The sequence below is a fragment of the Callithrix jacchus genome, chromosome 9 (genome assembly GCF_049354715.1).
Source record: "Callithrix jacchus isolate 240 chromosome 9, calJac240_pri, whole genome shotgun sequence".
Taxonomy (NCBI): Eukaryota; Metazoa; Chordata; class Mammalia; order Primates; family Cebidae; genus Callithrix; species Callithrix jacchus.
In genome coordinates, this window is record NC_133510.1 from 13970509 (window position 1) to 13990975 (window position 20467).

A 20467-nucleotide genomic window follows, 5' to 3' on the forward strand; every position below is an offset into this window, starting at 1 on the left:
AAACTTGCTGGTCATAAGAAATCCCTTCCTTGGAGATTGGGACCAGAGTCCTAGAATTTTTTCTTAACAAGTGTCCCTGAAGATTCTTATACTTCAGCAGAATTGGTTAATTATAAATTGACTATTTTTGAGAAAGGAGCTTGGTGTCATAAAAATAGTATCTGGGGGAATATCTGGATCTAAAGGGTAGGTTGAAGGGTGAAGAAAGTCATCAGGCAATGTTTATTTTGATATGATATGGTTGTGGCTTTTATTAGTTTGAGACTATGGAAATGAAATATGGGGAATCATGGAATTGTAGAGATTGCCTGGGAAGACAAAGGGAAATAGGGAATGAGTAGGTAAGCTGATTTGTGGAGAGACTTTCTAGGCTTGAACATGTATTGAGTCTTTGCTCATAAAATATCCAGTAGATACTTGGAAATCTAATTTGAATTCCAGAATTAGTAAAGCATTACACTAAGTCAGACCTTGCCAGGCATAAAGATAATGTATATTCTTATATACATTCTCAATATAGTATATTCTCAATGTAAAACTCAGTTTCAGGTTGCATTTGTTGTAGAAATTCTCAGTTTTTGTGTTTCCGGACTCTTCAAATCTTCACGCTGGGTTTCTGGGCTAGATTTCCCTATAAATGTGAAATGGTTATTCCTTATTCCCCACTAAGCATGGAGAAGAGGGAGAGAAAGGTTAAGACTGAGCTGATAAGGAGAAGACCTTGTGGGTATGGGGGGAAAGTAGGACCGAAGTATTTAAAGTTAACAAGAGGCTGGGTGTGGTGGTTCATGCTTGTAATCCCAGCAGTTTGGAGGCCAAGGTGGAGAATTACTTGAATGAATTCTCCAAGTGGTTTGCGCCTGTAATCCCAGCAGTTTGGGAGGCCAAGGCAGAGAATTAAAAGAGTGAGACTCTGTCTCTCTCTTTTTTTTTTTCCTTAAGTTTATGAGTCCTCCCTCTTTTGCTTTTATTTCTTTAAGTGAAAATCACATCAGGCACCCTGAAAACCTAACACTTTGTTTTTATATACTGGGTTTATTTTTTTCTTGATTTCTTTCCTGAACAAAATGAAACAATTCTTTGAGATGCCTGCCTTTGTGATGTGCACAACCATTTTTGCTTTCCTGTGGTGGCAGATTCTTACAGGATGACCCACAAGTTTCAGTGCTAATAACTCCATTTGAGCTTTTCAGTTCTGTTTTGTTGGTTTCCCCTTTGGCAAACCCACATTATCCTATTAAAAACCTTTGGGAACTATTTCTTCCCCATTTGCTGCATGCAGAGTAACATTTTTCTCTGAAGTGTAAGATTTCCTTCCAATAGTGAGCAAGAATTTTTCTGTTTTTATTCTCATTCACATTCATCTTGCCTTTTCCTCCCCTTCTCAGCCTTCTTGCTTTCTTCAGGAAGCTCTCCTCCAAAACCTCACCTGTAGTAGTTTGAGTTTAACCCTGTTAGTTAGCTGTTTTCACATTCAAATCAATTTAATCTACTTTAATAAAAAAAAACTTTTCAAATTTACATGAATGATTGGGTATTGTTCTAAGTTTTGCTATGCAATAGATACTGTAAGTCACTTAAAATAGTTTGCCTTTTTTTCTTTTTTCTTTTATTTAGAGATGGGGTTTTGCTATGTTGCAGGCCGGTCACAAGCTCCTGGCCTCAAGTGATTCTCCTGCCCCAGCCTCCCAAAATGGTGGGATTATAGGTGTGAGCCACCACGCCTAGCCCTAGTTTGCCATTTTCTGTTTTATTATTTATGTATTTTTTTATTGCCTTTTCCCACATCTTCTAAGCCCTTTTCTAATAGAACTAATTGTGTTTCTTTTCTTTTTGTGGTTCAGCTATTATATGTATCACCTACTTTTAGCATTAACCTAAAGCTTCCTGTCTATGCCAAGTCTCAGGTATTTTGGAATCCTATATGGCTTTTGTGCCTTCCAAAGAGGATGGAGAGAACAGCCTCTTAGACCCCAACTTTTACATACTCGTGGCCCAGATTTGAGGATTAAGTGAAGGCTGCCTAATGAATAGAACTTATACATTCTTATACATCTGGCTTGAGAAAACTCTCCTATCTCTCTCACTCTCTGTCTTTTAAAATTATCATTATTTTTTGAGATGGAGTTCCAATCTTGTCGCCCAGGCTGGAGTGCAATGGTGTGATCTCGGTTCACTGCCGTCTTTGCCTCCCAGGTTCAAGCAATTCTCCTGCCTCAGCCTCCCAAGTAGCTGGGATTACAAGCACCTGCCACCACGCCTGGCTAATTTTTGTATTTTTCTTAGAGATGGGATTTCACTATGTTGACCAGGCTGGGCTGGAACTCCTGACCTCAGGTGATCTGCCTGCCTCGGCCTCCCAAATTGCTGGGATTACAGGCATGAACCACTGCACCTGGCCTGCTATCTCTCTTATAAGTAGACTTTTCTTCTTCTTTGAAACAGAGACTTTTTGTAAATAAATAAAATGTATAAAGATGAGCCATACTGGAAAGAAGAGACTGATAGAGGAGTAGAACAACTAGGTAACCAGATTTTTTTTTTTTTAACTATTCTTTTGAAAACTTTTTTCTTTTTTTTTTTTTTTGGTCTGTCTGAAACTGGTACTGTTTCAGAAAGATAGGTAAAAGTCTCCATGGAGAACCAGGGTATGTGATGCTATGTTTACCTGCCATCCCTCTCTCCCATAATTATCTTTTCACCTGTTGAGGAAAGTTGGGCTCACATAGACTCTCTTCTTTATGGTATAGAACCTGAGTTTCATCTCTAAGGGTACCACACAAGAAAGTCCTAAAGAAATCTTCAGTAGGAATTTAATCTGTAGAGTTAGCCACGTAAAATGCAGGTATAATTTTTATATTGTATTTCAAAAAACCTTGAAAGCCATGTTAGTCTTTTTGTTGTCTTTAACAGTTAATAATTTTTGCATGAAAATTGTTAGTTTCTAGTAGTCATTTTTCAAACCTTTCCTAGGCCTTCAATCTCTAATTGTTCTGAAGTTTTTAAGAAGAGTTCGTTACCCACAGTTAATACTTCTGTCATCTTTGAGTTGCTGTTATATCTTATAGGCCTATGAGAGAGTTGCCAGACTTAAATAATTATTTATATGTTTAATTTCTTTTAACATACAGAATAATTCTTCAAAATTTTTTTTCTCTGTAAATTGTAACTGAAACCCATGCTGCACTTGAAAGCAGTGTTTCAAACTACTGTACTCTCTGCTTAAAGACAGGTTTTTATTTCTATACCCTAACACCCAACAACAATTAGTATCACTTTAAAAGATGAAATAGATGCCCATGTCTTTGCTAACTCAGTGTGGTGCAGAAAATGATAAGGAGGGAGTTTTCCAATATTGACCTAAAATATTTTAATCAAGAATTCCAGATACTTTTCTCCACCCATATTTTGATATGTAGACGTATCGTATGTGGTCTTAATTTAGTAGTAAAACTTTGAATATTGCACATACATAATACTAGAGAAATTTAAATGTTAATAAGACTTGAGGACCAGATAATTTTGGGGATTATCAGTTGTTTGCTGTAAAGTAAAAATTTCAAGTTTAATGAATGAAAACCAGTCTTTCACTGCTTCATTGGCACTATTGGTTTGGAAGGTTTGCTTCTGGATAAATAAAGGGAACAATAGCAAAGGATGGGATTACCGCTTTAAAAATACTGAAATATTAGGGTAAAGAGAGGAGAATGTCAGAGGATATTTAAAATGAAATAACTTCTTAAAAGCAAGTTACCAAAGATGTGCAAATTGTTATGAGGTCATTGTATTAAACATTAGCATTGTGCTTCTCACTCAAGAAATTACATCAGCAAATAATCTACTGAGTACTGTAATTTGGGTAGTACTGAGATGAACAATTGTTTTAGTTGTTGCCTGACTCCCCATCCTCCAGTAGCCTGGAACTGTGCATGTTATGAAGAGCTCATGTGACACTGATCCTTGGTTTTGCTCATTTATCCTGTCAAAAAACTTAATGTAGATGGGAAGAAATGAATGAAATGAATAGAGTGGGTTCGCTGTATTAACTTTAGTTTATATCGAAGGTCATTAATGAATGCTGCCATTGGGATAGTATAGTATATTAAGGTCCCAGAAATATCCAGCTCCATAAGGGTGAAGAGAAGATTCTAAAAAGCAGCAGTGGCTAATCCATTCTGAGTCTTACTTGATGTTTTAATGCTACTCTTTGATATGGTATTTTAAACTTTTATCAGTTGTATTCATGATAATTTGACTGACAGTTGGTAATATTTAAACAATACATTGTTCCTCTTATTTTACCTTCAGCTATAATTTAGTAGAAAATTTCTATTTCTTTTTAATAATCCTTATATAATAACAGATATAAACATGAATCTTCTGAGAAGAAAATTATAAGTTTTGCAAAATATTTAGTGTGTATTCGTTGTCAATGAAACATGAGCTTTGAACCAAATCTTTATCTCTTTGTTCTGTTTTGCATGTGAATTTGAGGGAGATAATAAAATTTTTTGAGTCAGTTCATTTTACAAGGTTTTTCTGAGAATTGAATGAAGTAAAGCAGCCAGCTAGTAAATAGCAAATACTTGGCAAAAATTATTTTTAAAACCTCAGCTGTTCCTTCTGGTCTGTGTTGTTTATGTTAGTTTTGATCTTCTTTATTATTGTCTTAAAGTCTTTTGGGTGCTAAAATAATGTACTTCTCTAAGATATTTTATGAAATGATTCTAGATTTAAAAAAACAAGATTTAGTTATAGATGGAACAAGTGGACAAATTATTGAAAGAAGCTCCAAATTATTTAAGGTTCCCCCATCCCCTGCTTCGTTAATGATAATCTGTTCTCATGCAACTATATTTCTAACTTCAAACATTAAGCAGATCCCTTAAAATAAATAATACTTTTCAGAAAGGATAAAAAACACTTAGATATGTAAAGTAGCCTCTATTTACAGTATAGATGTCCTCTGGGCAAATTAGAGATAAAATAATTAAATATTTCTATGGAATTTTTAGATTGCCATTCAGTGTATTCTAAAGGAAAATTAGATATGGATTTTTGATGGCAAAGAAGGTCCCCTCTGTTTTTTTCCCCTCTGTACTTTGCTATAAATAAGTAGTTGGCAGCTTTTTTACAATACACTTATACAAACCAAAAGCTTTTAAAAACCAAAAGCTGTGACCTTTGCAAGTGGTCATTCTGTATATGGATTGTATTGGACTTAACTGAGACTCAGAGGCCCAATTTCAATTCTCATTTTTCTTTTAAGTCATAGGAATTTTTTATCCTTGGGGAAATGCTAACTGCTTATTAAGACACAAACATACACACTTTCAAAGGGGTATTGAGGGGAAAACACATTTATGGAATTCATTCAACAAATGGCTGTTGAACAAATCACTATGCTAGGTTGTCAGGTACTAAAGATAGAACACCAAAAAGGTATTTCGTCACTGCCTTTTCATAACAAAATAAAGCCTCTGAGTGCTTATTCTATGGGGATAAGAGTCAGTGTTACCTGTGATTAAGTGCTGTGAAAGAGGCATGTGTATAGTTCCTAAAAATATGGGTCAGAGGAATGATTTACCCTAGAATGAGAGACAGTCAGGGAAGATGTCCCTGAGGAAATGAATTATTCTTTGAAGGATGACTGGGCATTAACTTGGCAGAAAAGGCTGATAGGCATTCTAGATAGAGGGAACGACATGTATGAAAAGCATGATATGTTTGAGAATGGAAAAAATAAATGTGGTGAGAAATTAGGCTCAAAGTTTGGGTGAAGATCATTGTAGGAAACCTCTAGATTACAGTGATTTTTAGCTTTATCCTAAAGGCTGTAGAAAGCTGTTAAAAAGTTTTAAACAGAGTTATGACACTTAGACTCCATTTGTTTGATATATTCTGATTTCAGAGATATTAAAAATGTCAAAAATAGTATTTCTAAGAATTAAATTGGCATATTAAGAATTGATTACATGGGCATTAAGAAATATTCTGACTAAAATGTGGACAAAGTGAAAAAATGTAAAAAGGACTAAAAATCAAAAAAACTAAAACAGCAAGATGTGTGTAATAGGGAGGTACAGTGATGAATAATTGATTTTGATAAAGACCCAAATAGAACTTCAGGAAATAAAAATACATTGAAATTAACTAAATGAGAAGTGCCACCTTCTTCACCCGTTGTCCCCAGATACTTTGACTTGACTTTGCCTCTCTATTCTCTGGGAAGGGCACATTTTAGGAGGATAATCCAGGATGAAATAGCTCTGCTGCCTGTATCTGAGGCTTACTAGATAGGGTATGTGACTTTGTGGATACAGGATGTAGTCTCTGACTGTGGGGTTAGAATAAAGGTGAAAAAGGAGTACAAAAGGGGGCTTTTGTGGAACTTTGGGAGAGGCTAATCTTGCAGTAATAATTTGAAGATGGAGCAAAACCCTGAGAGAGAGGGAGAAGTTCCCAAGATGCTGGGAAAACCTGTATGTTCATGAAGCAGGAATGGAGTGGAGATTGGAGGAGATCATTGCAAATTGAGCTGTGATTATCATGCCTCATTGAAAATCTCAAATATAGGGTTACTGCTGAGTGGGGAGGGACAGATGCCTCCCCCAGCCATTAGGCCTGGTAAGATGGCTGGAGAATTTCCCCGCCACTGAAGCTTTTGGTATGCGCCTAGCCTTCCTGCTCCCTGTATACATTGGTTTTGATGCTAGTGGACAGAGTAGAAACAGGAGTAGTAACTTGGTAGTTTCTTTTTATTACATTCCTGATTGGGTACTTTTGGTGACAGACTGAGAACTCAAAGTTCGATTAATAATTGATGTAATAACGGAAGAGAAAAATTAACGAACAAGAAGGTAGATCTGAAAACATTGCCCAGAAAGTAGCAGACAAAAAGAAATGGAAAATGAGAGAAAAATTAAAGGATATTAAGGATGAAATAAGGTTATACACACACACATTTAAAAATTGTTTAAAAAGAAGAATTGGGAGGGGAAAAGAGAATGAGAGGAAACAGTGTTTAGAGAGATAATAACTGAGAATTTTCCTGACTTGAAGACAAATACTTGAATATTATTGCTTAAAACAAAAAAATAGGCTTTACACAGTGGCTCACCGCTGTAATCCCAGGCTTTGGGATGCCAAAGTAGGAGGATCACCAGAAGTTCAAGACCAGCCTGTGCATTATAGCAAGACCTCATCTCTACAAAAATACTAAAAAGTTAACCAGGCAAGGTGGCACATGCCTGTAGTCCTAGTTACTCTGGAGGCTGAGGTGTGAGGATCCCTTGACCTCAGGAATTGAGGCAGCAGTGAGCTATGATAGCACTGCTACACTCCAGCCTTGGTCACAGAGTGAGCTTCTGTCTCTTAAAAAAAAAAAAGTTTTGGTTAAAGATACATTTATTTTAATCAATACAAAGATAGAACTAGAATTTATATTTAGGTCTTTTTGCTTCCAAAGCCTATATGTTCATTTCCTGACATTAAATTGCATGTCTAGCAATTGATGACTTATTTTGGATATGGACCATTAACTGCACCTTACAAAAATGAGACTATATCTGAGGTACATATTAACAGTAAAGATACTAAAATGATCTCAAGCATGAATTCATAAAATAATCCAAAATCTGTCATGAGCATTTTTAGCATTTGCATTCTTTAAACACCATTGATCATGATTTAGTAATGTTTAGTATCTAAGATTAACTGTTTGATTTGGTGTTTTATCATTTTAAACCACATTCTGTTTTGGTTTTTGATTTTAGGATCGAAAGTTAACAAAGTCTGAGAGGCAGAGATTTAAAGAAGAAGCTGAAATGTTAAAGGGTCTTCAGCATCCCAATATTGTTAGATTTTATGATTCCTGGGAATCTACAGTAAAAGGAAAGAAGTGTATTGTTTTGGTGACTGAACTTATGACGTCTGGAACACTTAAAACGTAAGTGCATCAGTATTACAAAAGCTGACCAAGAAATATGAGAGAATATGATTTTTGAAATTTCAGGCCTACGAGTTTTACTTTTGTTGTCCATCCTACTAAGAAAGGAACAATCCTTCCAACTGTTACTGTATTAGCATATTTCCTTGCCCAAAAGTCCTCTGGTATATAAAGTGATTTGCTAATTATTTCTTGGTAAGTATTGAAATGAGAGGTCATGGTCGGGCGTGGTGGCTCATGCCTGTAATCCCAGCTCTTTGGGAGGCTGAGGTGGGTGGATCACTTGAGGTCAGGAGTTTGAAATCAGCCTGACCATCTTGGTGAAACCCGGTCTGTACTGAAAATACAAAACTTAGCAGGACATGATGGCCTGCATCTGTAATCCGAGCTACTTGGGAGGCTGAGGCAGGAGAATCGCTTGAACCCAGGAGGCAGAGGCTGCAGTGAGCCCAGATCATGCCATTGTACTCCAGCCTGGGTAACTGAGCCAGACTCTGTCTCAGGGGAAAAAAAAAAAGAAAGAAATGAGAAGTTATTGCAAAGTAAATCTAGTTAATTTAAGTCATACTGATTGGTGTTTGTAAAATTAAGTGGCTTGGCTGGCTGTGGTGGGTCAAGCTTGTAATCCCAGCACTTTGGGAAGCCAAGGCAGGCAGGTCACGAGGTCAGGAGATCAAGACCATCCTGCTAACATGGTGAAACCCCAACTCTACTAAAAATACAAAAAATTAGCTGGATGTGGATGGTACTTGCCTGTAGTCCCAGTTACTCAGGAGGCTAAGGCAGGAGAATCGCTTGAACCCAGGAAGCGGAGGTTGCAGTAAGCCAAGATCGTGCCACTGCACTCCAGCCTGGGCAACAGAGGGAGACTCCGTCTCACATTAAAAAAAAGAGTGGCTAAGGGATCAGAAATCAAATGTCAAGGTAGCCCTCTAGTGGTTAAAATGAAATTAAGGTTATAGAGAAACTACCTATTTTTTTTTTTTCCACTTATATTGTGCTTTGCTACATTGCTGCAACTTTTATATCAAATGCAGATTATATTGTAACAGTTATCACTTAAAACGTACTTTTCGTTCTATTTCCCATAGCATCAGAAATTCATTCCCAATTCTATTGTTCCTTTCACGGAAATAGGTTAAATGCAGAAATTTCCCGTTAGTTATTGCAAAGAGATTTTGGTAAGAGTTGGAGTATGCCTTTGTAATCCTAGGCTTCTTTTTTTTTTGGAAAAGCAGGTTTTCCCAGGTTTCTTAGAGCAGCAGTCCCAAACCATTTTGACACCAGGGACTGATTTTGTGGAAGACAGTTTTTCCATGGACTAGGAACGGGGGAGTGGTTTTGAAATGGTTCAGACACATTATGTTTATTGTGCACTTTATTTCTATTATTATTACATTAAAATATAATGGGAGACAGTGACAGAGATCATCAAGCATTGGATTCTCCTAAAGGGTGCTCAGCCTACATCCCTTGGATGCACAGTTTACAATAGGGTTCATGGTCCTATGAGAGATCTAATGCCCCTGACACGAGGTGAAGCTCAGGTGGTAATGCCAGCAATGAGGGAGCAGCTATAAATACAGATGAAGCTTTTCTTACTCACGTGCCACTCACCTCCTGCTGTGTGGCCAGGTTCCTAACAGGCCATGGACTGGTGTCAATCTGTGGCCCAGTGGCTGGGGACCCCTGGTATCTTAGAGGATCTGTTTTTACTCAGAGAAGAACCTGTTGTAAATTACCTGGTATAAATTTTTTTATTTGATGAAATTGGATATTTTTAAATTGTCACTGTTGCATATATTCTTTATTACTTTTTAAAGTTAATACTGCTGAGCTGACTAATTTCAGATCATTGGAATACAGTGTTATAGCACCTGGATATGGCCATTTGCATGTGTTCTGAAATGCTTACAATTAACATGTTGAAACCTCAGCAGATCATTTCTGTCTTGCAAATTCTAATTTCTTTACCCAGCTTCCACTCTTGTTTATGGCAATACCTTTATCCTAGTTAGCTTAGTTAGCTAGGCTTCTTGATATGCTCTTTTCTTCCACTAGAGTGTGCTAACTAGCTGTATATACCTAGCACTATGAACTAGTGCTAGATACCACATTCTAGTGGAAGGACGTAGTACTGAATGATAAGTATTTGAATGAATTAAGGAAAATTATGTGGTAGTAATTATGTATACATCTTGAGATTCTTTCCACTGGTTTGGATACTTAGTTGGTTGTCAACAGTTTGTCCAGCATGCCTAAGATTACCCTAAAATACAATGGTTTACTTGTTTTGAAAACTATACTGGGGGTAATATAGTAGGGTAAGCCCCCATGACTAGCTGTCCCCCATCAACAGACTGAAGTGTTGAATATAATAAAAGATTTTTCAATACATATCCAAGCTTTAAGGAAAGAAAGGTTAACCTCCAGATAATAAGCAGAGATAACTCAAAGGCAAAACAGGAACTTATACTCTGGGATTTTAGACCACATGTTGGTTGAGGAGTTGATGCTAGTTTTAATATCCATAAAAGGACAGAAAGCTTTAGAACTAGGTAGAGAGGGAAGCTAGAACTTAGCCTGTGTCAAAAACTGAATTATCCAACAAAAGAGAGACCTCAATGCCCCAGCCAGTGAAAGCTGCAAGGAATTTTGCCTGTGTGCACAAGACTGTGAATAAGAAGGGGAGACCCTGTGAAAAATAGAAATTCCCATCCGATGCTACCAGTGTTCTTAATTATTCTGTGATCTTATCTTATCTTTCTTTCTTTTTTCTTTCTTTCTCTGGAGACTGGGTCTCACTCTGTCGCCCAGGCCAGAGTACAGTGGTGCAATCATAGCTCACTGCAGCCTCAAACTCCTGGGCTCAGGGAATCCTTTCACCTCAGTCTCCCCAGTACCTGGGACTACAGTTGTTCATCACCATACCTGGGTAATGAAAAATTTTTTTTTTTTTTTTAGTATAGAGAGTGTCTCATTATGTTGCCCCAGACTGCTCTCAAACTCCTGAGCTCATCCCAATTTGGCCTCCCAAACTGCTGGTATTATAAGCATGAGCCATGGTGCCCAGCCTGTTTGGTATTCTTCCAGCTTATATGTAGATGGCTCTATAAAATAAATTTATGCCATCTGCTTGGTACAGGAATCCCAAGCCAAGAAATGTACATCATAATTGATCAGGAACTGAAAGAAAATTCCCAGGGACATTTTCACAGTTCCTTGGTCACAGTGTCCAGAGACAAAACAGTTTCCAAAGAAGATAACCTCACAACTAAATTACAAATCACACCAATGAAGGTGAATAGACACAACCAGAAAATAGCACTGTAACAATTAAAGATATTATGGACAAGTCTGAGAGTGATTACAAGCTATTATTTACATAATGATGTCAGTAAAGATATATGTAAGTATATATGAAGTATATGAAGAGAAAAGAAGAATTGAAGAAATAAGACACCATAAAAAAAGACAGGCATAATTTAAAAGGTTCTCAAGAGCTTCTAGAAATAAGAATATTAAACTTCAAACAAATGGTTAGGTTAAACAACAGACTAAATTAAATTGACAGGAGTAATAACTGAAGAAATGAGCAACAGAAGGCACAAAAAAGACAGAAAATATTAAAAGAGGATAACATAGTAATGAGAAGACCCAGTTAGACTTAATTATCTAAAAGGGGTGTGTTTGTAGTCCCAGCTTCTCTGGAGGCTGAGGCAGAAGAATTGGTTGAGCCCAGGAGGCAGAGGTTGCAGTGAGCCGAGATCGTGCCACTGCACTCCAGCCGGGGTGACAGGGTGAGACTCCATCCCCAAAATAAAAGTAAAAATGAAAGAGAAGAAAGAATGAGAACAAGAATAATTTCAGAATTCAAGAATTCTCATTGAGAATATATACAGATTCCTAAGCAAGTAGATTTAAATCATTCATACTCATTGCGAAGAATGAATAACCAGGACCATTGGCAGCATTTGGAGAGGCAAATTGGGAAGGAATAGGAATTAATTCCAAAATACATGCTTTTTTGACCTTTTGAGTTTCTGCCTTTGTTCTATATGTATATTTGCATTGAAACAAATACAACACCCATAGCTGAAAAATAAGATGGGAATCTATGAGTTAGAAAATTTGGATTAAGGCCGGGCGTGATGACTTATGCCTGTAATCTCTGTACTTTGGGAGGCTGAGGCGGGTAGATCACCTAAGGTTAGGAGTTTGAAACCAGCCTGACCAACATGGTGAAACCCCATCTTTACTAAAAATAGAAAAAATTAGCTGGGTGTGATGGCAAGCACCTGTAATCCCAGCTACTTGGGAGGCTGAGGCAGAAGAATTGCCTTCCAGGAGGCAGAGGTTGCAATGAGCTGAGATTGTGCTACTGTACTCCAGCCTGGGTTACAGAGTGAGATGGCATCTCAAAAAAAAAAAAAAAAAAAAGATTTGGATTAAAAAATTGAAATAAATTTAGACTTATTTTTTAAAATAGACATGAAATTCAAAGATCATACAAGTAATCCTTTTAGAGTGTACACTTCAGTGGCACTTAGTACATTCACAGTGTTTTGTAACTACCACACCTATCAAGTTTCTAAACATTTATTTTCATCACCTCAGAAGAACGCTCTGTGCCTGTTAAGCAGTTACTCCACATTTCCCAGCCCAGGCATCGTAGGTTTTCTTTAATTGTGCATTATCTAAGTTCTTTTTAAATTTAAAAAGAAATGTTAACTTTCTGAGCCTCAGAGGCTTATGCCAACAAGAGAGATTATTTAGTAGAATGAGTGCTAGACTTGGAGTAGAAGTTGTGACTACTCCCAGCGCTGCCTCTGACCAACTGTTATTTTGGGCAAATATCTAAACTTATTTGGGCCTCAGTTCCCTATGTGTATATAAAACAAGCAGTTGGACTAGCTCATCTCTGGGACCATCCATTTGTAGATGGGATTTTTTTATTGTAAAAAACATAATCTTTACCATCGTAACCATTTTTAAGTGTACAGTTCAGTAGTGTTAATTCATACACATTTCTGTGCAGTTTCTAGAATGCTTTTCATTTCATAAAACTAAAACTCTATGCCCATGGAACAATTTCCCATTTCCCCAACCCTCAGCTCCTGGCAACTACCATTTTACCATCTCTGTGGATTTATGTAATCAGGATATGTCCTATAAATAGACTCTCAAAGTACGTTATGGATCTTTCTGTTTGGCATCTGTCACCTAGCAGTGTTTTTGAGGATCATCATGATTGCACACATTAGTATTTCATTCCCTTTTAGGACTAAGTAACATTCCATTACATGGAAATACCACAGTTTGTTTATTCACCCATTGATGAACATCTGGGCTGTGTTCACCTTTTGGCTATTATAAGTACTGCTGTTATAAATATTTGTGCACTGTTTTTTGTGGTTTTTTTTTTTTTTTAATACCTGTTTTCATTTCTTTTTGCTGTATACTAGCAATGGAATTACTGAGTCATGTGGAAATCCTATGTTTAACTTTTTGAGGAACCACCAAACTATCTTTAATAACCGTTCTACTGGGAATGACGTTATCTCATGATGGATTAGATTTGCATTTCCCTAAGATTAATGATGTGGAGCATCTTTTCATATGCTTATTGGCTATTTGTATATCTTTGGAGAAGTTTATTCAAGTTCTTTGATCATTTTTTATTGGATTACTTTATTGTTGATTTATAAGAGTTCTTTATACATTTTAGAAACTAGACCTTTGTCCAGATCTATGATTTGGCGATACTTTGTCCTGTAAGTTGCCTTTTTTGCTCCTTTGATAATGTTCTTTGATGTACAAATTGAGTATAGTATATCCCTTTTCTGAAATGCTTGGGACTAGAAGTATTCTGGGCTTTGAATTTTTTCAGATATTGGAGCTTTGAATTATACTTACCAGTTGAGCATCCTAAATCTGAAATCACAATGCTCAAATGAGCATTTTTGTTGTATGTAATGTCAGTGCTCAAAAAGTTTCAGATTTTGGATTAGAGCATTTGGGTCTTGGATTTCTGGTTTTGTTTGTTTGTTTGTTTTAGACAGAGTTTCGCTCTTGTTACCCAGGCTGGAGTGCAATGGCGCGATCTTGGCTCACCGCAACCTCCGCCTCCTGGGTTCAGGCAATTCTCCTGCCTCAGCCTCCTGAGTAGCTGGGATTACAGGCACGTGCCACCATGCCCAGCTAATTTTTTGTATTCTTAGTAGAGACGGGGTTTCACCATGTTGACCAGGATGGTCTCGATCTCTTGACCTCGTGATCCACCCGCCTCGGCCTCCCAAAGTGCTAGGATTATAGGCTTGAGCCACCGCGCCCGGCTGGATCTTGGATTTCTAATTGAGATGCTCAAACCTGTGCCAAGCTTTAAATTTTGATGGAATCCAATGTATCTGTTTTGACTGTTGATGCTCGGGCTTTGGTGTCAAATGTACGACTCCACTGTCATAACCAAGGTCATGCAAATTTATCCCTAAGTTTCCTTCTAAGAGGTCTATCAATTAACTCTTCTATTTAAGTTACTGTTGCATTCTTAAGTTAACTTTTGTATATGCCATGAAGTAGGATCTGATTTCATTCTTTTGCATGTTGGATGTCCATTTGTCCCAGCATCTGAAGAGACTTTTACTCGTTGAATGGTCTTGGTACCTTTGTCAAAAATTATTTAATCATATGTATAGGTTTATTTCTGGACTCTCAATTCTATTTCACTGGTCTGTATGTCTGTTCTTATGCCAGTGCCACACAGTACCACAAAACTGATTACTGTAGTTTTGTAGTAAATTTTGAAAATTAGAAGTGACTTCAGTTTTCTTCTTTTTCACTATTGTTTTTGATAGTTGGGGGTCCTCTTGAAATTCCATGTGAATTTGAGGATTCGATTTCCATTTCTACAAGAATAGGCTGTTGGAATTTTAACAGAGATTTTGTTGAATTTTCAGATCACTTTGTACAGAATTACCATCTTAACTATATTGTTTTCTAATTCATGAACACAGGGTGTCTGTCCATTTATTTATGTCTTTTTGAATTTCTTTCAGCAATATTTTGTAGTTTCATTATACAAGTCTTTCACATTCTTGGTTAAATTTATTCCTAGAACCTTTATACGCTATTGCAAATGGAATAGTTTTCTTAATTTCCTTTTCAGATTGTTAATTGCTGGTATATATAAATACAACTGATTTTTGTTTGTCAGTCTTGTACTTTTGTAACTTTGCTGAATTCTTGTATTAGGTCATGTTTGTGTGTATGTGTGTTTGATCTTTGGGATTTGTTTGTTTGTTTGCTTGCTTGTTTGTTTTTTAACAGATGGGGTTTCACTCTGTCACCAGGCTAAAGTGCAGTGGTGCAGTCATAGCTCACTACAGCCTTGAACTCCTAGGCTTAAAGGATCCTCCCACATCAGCCACCTGAGTAGCTGGGACTCCAGGTGTGTACCACCATGCCTGGATGATTTTTACATTTTTTTATAAAGATAGAGTCTCAGTATGTTGCTTATGCTGGTCACAAATTCCTTGCCTCAAATGATCTCCCTGCCTCTGGCTCCCAAAGTGCTGAGATTACAGGTGTGTGCCACCACACCTGGCCATTCTGTGGGATTCTTATATATTGGATCAAATAATCTGTGAATAGATAGTTCTTTCTGGTTTAAATGCCTTTATTTTTCTTGTCTAACTGTTTTGGCTAGAACTTTCATTATGGATAGCACTGATTATCCTTTTCATATTCCTGATCTTAAGGAGAAAGCTTTTGGTCTTTCACCATTGAGTATATGTTAGCTGTGAGTTTTTCATAAATGCTCTTTATCTTGTTGAGGAAGTTCTCTGCAATTCCTATCCTAGTTTGTTAAGTTTTTTTTTTTTTTTTAAGGAAAGGTTAGATTTTGTCAGATGCTCTTCTGCATCAAGTTAGATAATCATGAAACCGCTCATTCTATTAACATGGCATATTATACTGATTATTAATTTTCTTATGTTGAACCACCTTTGCATTTCATAGATAGATAGCATATAATCCTTTTGCTATGCATTTGGGTTCGGCTTGCTAATATTTTGTTGAGAGTTTTTGCATCTACATTCATAAGGGTGTTAGTCTATAGTTTTCTTGTGGTATCTTCAGTATCAGGGCAACACTGGTGTCATAGAATGATTTAGAAAGTGTTTCTCCCACTTACACTTTTTGGAAGAGTAGGATTTGTGTTAATTCTCCTTTAAATGTTTGGTAGAAATCATCAGTGAAGCCATCCAGTCCTAAACTTTTTGTTGATTGGAGATTTCTTGAAGGAAAGTTCCATGTACAGTTGAGAAGAATATGTATTCACTTGTTGTTGGACAATGTGTTCTATACATGTCTGTTACCTTTTAGTGGTTTATAATATTGTTCAAATCCTCTGTTTTCTTACTCATCTTCTATCTAGATGTTTTATCCGTTATTGAAAGTGGAATATTGAAGTCTCCAACTAAAACTACTGTAGTGTCTACTAATTTCCTCCCTTTAATTCTGTCAGTGTTAGCTTCATTATTTGGTGGCTTTATTGTTTGATGTATAAAATAGTTATTTTTTAAATGGATTGGCCCTTTTATCAATACATAATGCTCTTCTTTATCTCTTGCATCAGTATTTTTACTTATTTTGCCTGATGCTACTTTAGCTACCTCACCCTCTTTTATTTTAGCATGGAATATCATTTTTCTTTCATCCTGAGTCTCTTGTAGATGGTATATGTGGTTAGCTCTTTTTTTCTTTTTCTTAAATCCATTCTGCCTATCTCTGTTTTTGGTAGGAGAGTTTATTTACATTTGGTTAGTCAAATGAATGATCTGCCATTTTGCTGTTTGTTATTTGTATGTTTTGTACCATATATACACACACACACTCACACACACGTATGTACTATATATGTATGTACCATATATATATATAGGGTACATGGTGTGTGTGTGTGTGTGTGTGTATATGGTACATATATATGTCACATTCCTAAAGACAGTCTTATACCTGTTTTTGCTCCTTATCTCCTCTATTACTGACTTTTAAAATGTGTTTATTTTTCTTTTGTAGTATACCATTTTTATGCTTTCTCATTTCCTTTTGAGTATATATTAGATATTTTTTCAGTGGTTACCTTGAGGATCACAATTAACATCATAAATCTCTAACAGTCTACCCCGAATTGATACCAGCTTAGCTTTAATATTATAGCATATAAATCTCTGATCCTATTCAGCCTCACCCCTCCTGCCCATTTTATGTTTTTGTTGTCTCCAATTTTATCTTTATACATTGTGTACCCATTAACATAGTTTCATAATCATTATTTTACATGGATTTGTCTTTTAAATCATGTAGGAAATAAAAGGAATTATAAACCAAAAATACATTAATATTGGTTTTAAGATTTAATGTATATTTATTTTACCAGAGATTTGATTTGTTTTTATGGCTTCAAGTTATTATCTAGTGTTTTTATTTCAGTCTAATGATTCTCTTTGGCACTTCTTATATAGGGAAGGTGTACTACTATCAAACTCCTCCAGCTTTTATTTACCTAGGAATGTCTTAATGTCTCTTTAATTTCTGTAGTATAATTTTGCTGGATATATAATTCTTGGTTGGCAGTCTTAAGTTTTTTGGGTGTTTTTCTTTTGCTTTTGTTTCTTTTAGCCCTTTAAATATGTCATCCTACTGCTTTCTGCCCTCCATGGTTTTTGCTGAAAGATCAGCTCATAATTTTTTTTTAATCAGCTCATAATCTTATTGATGATCCCTTGGTCATAAGTCACTTCTCCCTTTCTACTTTCAATATTCTCTCTCTGTCTTCACCTTTTAACAGTTTGAATATGTTTCTCATTGTGGATCTATTTGCATTTAACCTTAGTGTTTGTTGAACTTTTTGGATGTATAGATTCATGTCATTTACTAAGTTTGGGAAATTTGTGGTCATTATTTTCTCAAATGTTCTTTCTGTTCTTTTCTCTTTTTCTAGGACTCCCATTGTGTATATTTGGGTCAGCTTGATGGTGTCTTGCAGGTCTCTTAGCTGTACTCATTTCTGCTCTTCAGACTGTACAATTTCACCTCTTATTTTTAAGTTTATTGCCTTTTTCTTCTGTATGTTCACATATGCTGTTCAGATCCCTTAGTGAATCTGTATTTTTCAGCACTTGAATTTCTACTTGGTTCCTCTTTAAAATTTCTGTCTCGGCCGGGCGCGGTGGCTCAAGCCTGTAATCCGAGCACTTTGGGAGGCCGAGGTGGGTGGATCATGAGTTCAAGAGATCAAGACCATCCTGGTCAACATGGTGAAACCCCGTCTCTACTAAAAATACAAAAAATTAGCTGGGCATGGTGGCGTGTGCCTGTAATCCCAGCTACTCAGGAGGCTGAGGCAGGAGAATTGCCTGAACCCAGGAGGCGGAGGTTGCGGTGAGCCGAGATCGTGCCATTGCACTCCAGCCTGGGTAACAAGAGCGAAACTCCGTCTCAAAAAAAAAAAAAAATTTCTGTCTCTCTGTTGATATTCTCTACTTGAACGGAGTATTCTCTGTACTCTAACATTTAGCAGCCATAGTTCCCAGTATTTAGTCTGCCAGTTTTTGGCATAGGTATTGTAATTATCCCCATTTAACCATGAGTTGATTGTTTTCATAAATATCTTAGTACTGAAGAACTGATTAAGAGTATGAGAGTAGAGCTTTTTAGCAACTGGGCTTTTTCTTCAATGTGATTGGGCAAAAATCAGTTATAATGGAAGACCCTGAAATGCTTGCTACATCTGTGTGTGTGTGTGTGTGTGTGTGTGTGTGTGAGAGAGAGAGAGAGAGAGATTGAGATTGAGATTGAGACAGGTAGGCAGGCAGACACTCTTGCTCTGTTGCGCAGGCTGGAGTGCACTGGTGCGATCTATGCTCACTGCAAACTCCGGCTCGCGGGTTCAAGCGATTCTCCAACATCAGCCTCCTGAGTAGCTGGGACTACAGGTGCATGCCACCATACCCAGCTAATTTTTTTTTTTTTCCGTCAACTCTATTGCCCAGGCTGGAGTGCAGTGGTGCAGTGTCAGCTCACTTCAACCTCCACCTCCTGGGTTCAAGTGATTCTCCTGCCTCAGCCTCCCAAAGTAGCTGGGATTACAGGGCCCACCACTACACCCGGCTAATTTTTTCTGTTTTTAGTAGAGATGGGGTTTCACGATTTGGCCAGGCTGGTCTCAAACTCCTGACCTCAGGATTCACCCGCCTCAGCCTCCCACAGTGCTGGGATTGATTACAGGCATGAGCCACCACGCCCAGCCTGTCATATTTTATATTTAACACTTTTAGTGCTCTGTTGTTTCCTGAATATTTCCAGATAAAATAAGCATTGGAGTTCAGTCCTCAGATGTATCTTTTCTACAGTGGATAGCATCAGAGATCTCTATTCAGTTCTTTTAGCATACTTGGGCTGCTTGGAATCTTTTCTACATATACGTATTTCAGAGGTCAACTAGAGATTTGAGCAGAGTGAATATGCAGAATTTAAGGCTCGGTGTCTGCTTTCTGAGATTTCCTCCTTTCCTTTCTAGATCTCTGCTGTTCAGTAGAACATTCTGCCACGATGGAAATGTTATGTAATGTACACCATCCAGAATGGTAGCTATTTGCCACATGTGGCCATTGAGCATTTGAAATATGGCTAGTGCAATTGAGAGATGGGTTTTTTTGTTTTTTGTTTTTGTTTTTTTGAGATGGAATAGCCAGGCTGGAGTGCAGTGGTGCCATCAAGGCACACTGCAACCTCCTCCTCCCGAGTAGGGGCGCCACCACACCCAGCTAATTTTTGTATTTTTAGTAGAGATGGAGTTTCACTATGTTGACTAGGATGGTCTTGATCTCTTGACCTCGTGATCCGCCTCCCAAAGTGTTGGGATACACAGGCATGAGCCACCATGCCCAGCTGAGAAATTGAATTTTTTATTTTAGTTAATCTACATTTGAATAGTCACATTTGGCTAGTCGCAACTTTATTGGACAAACCATCCTTCCAGAAAGGTTGGTTAGACAGCACTGTTCTTGATGCTGTGTTCATTCCAAAAACTCAGTCCCAATTTCTGTCTGGGGTATAGCAGGCCTGCAAAATCAGAAGAGGGCCTACTTTTAGGTAAAAAGGTATTACAAAGAAGGAAACTCTAGCAGTGATTTCCCTTTGTCCCTTCTTGCCTTTCACTGATTTTAATTGCTTTCCAGAACCTTCAAGTAATAATTGTTTTGTATATTTTTGACCAGAGTTTATAAATACATCTGTGTCTGATAGAACTACACCGCTATTTAACAGAAGCAGAACTCTACCTCTTAATCATTTAAATAGTGACCTAATTTTAAGGAATTTATACTTTGTGCTTTGTTATCATAATTCTCTTACCAATCACCAATTAAATATTTTTAGCTCTGAAACATTTAGCTGATATAACGAACTTGATCTCCCATTTGTTTAAGAAAAAACTGGTTACCTAATACTATCATT

General features: G+C 37.0%; 1 protein-coding gene across 50 annotated transcripts in view; it reads left to right on the forward strand.

The window, feature by feature from the left end:
* WNK1 (WNK lysine deficient protein kinase 1) overlaps positions 1–20467 on the forward strand; it is a 144329-nt gene that overhangs the window by 42553 nt on the left and 81309 nt on the right. For all 50 annotated transcript variants that reach the window (XM_035255373.3, XM_035255375.3, XM_035255380.3 and 47 more), the window contains exon 2: positions 7776–7948. In XM_035255373.3, coding sequence (XP_035111264.3) covers positions 7776–7948 — 173 coding nt within the window. The remainder of the gene's footprint in view (positions 1–7775; positions 7949–20467) is intronic.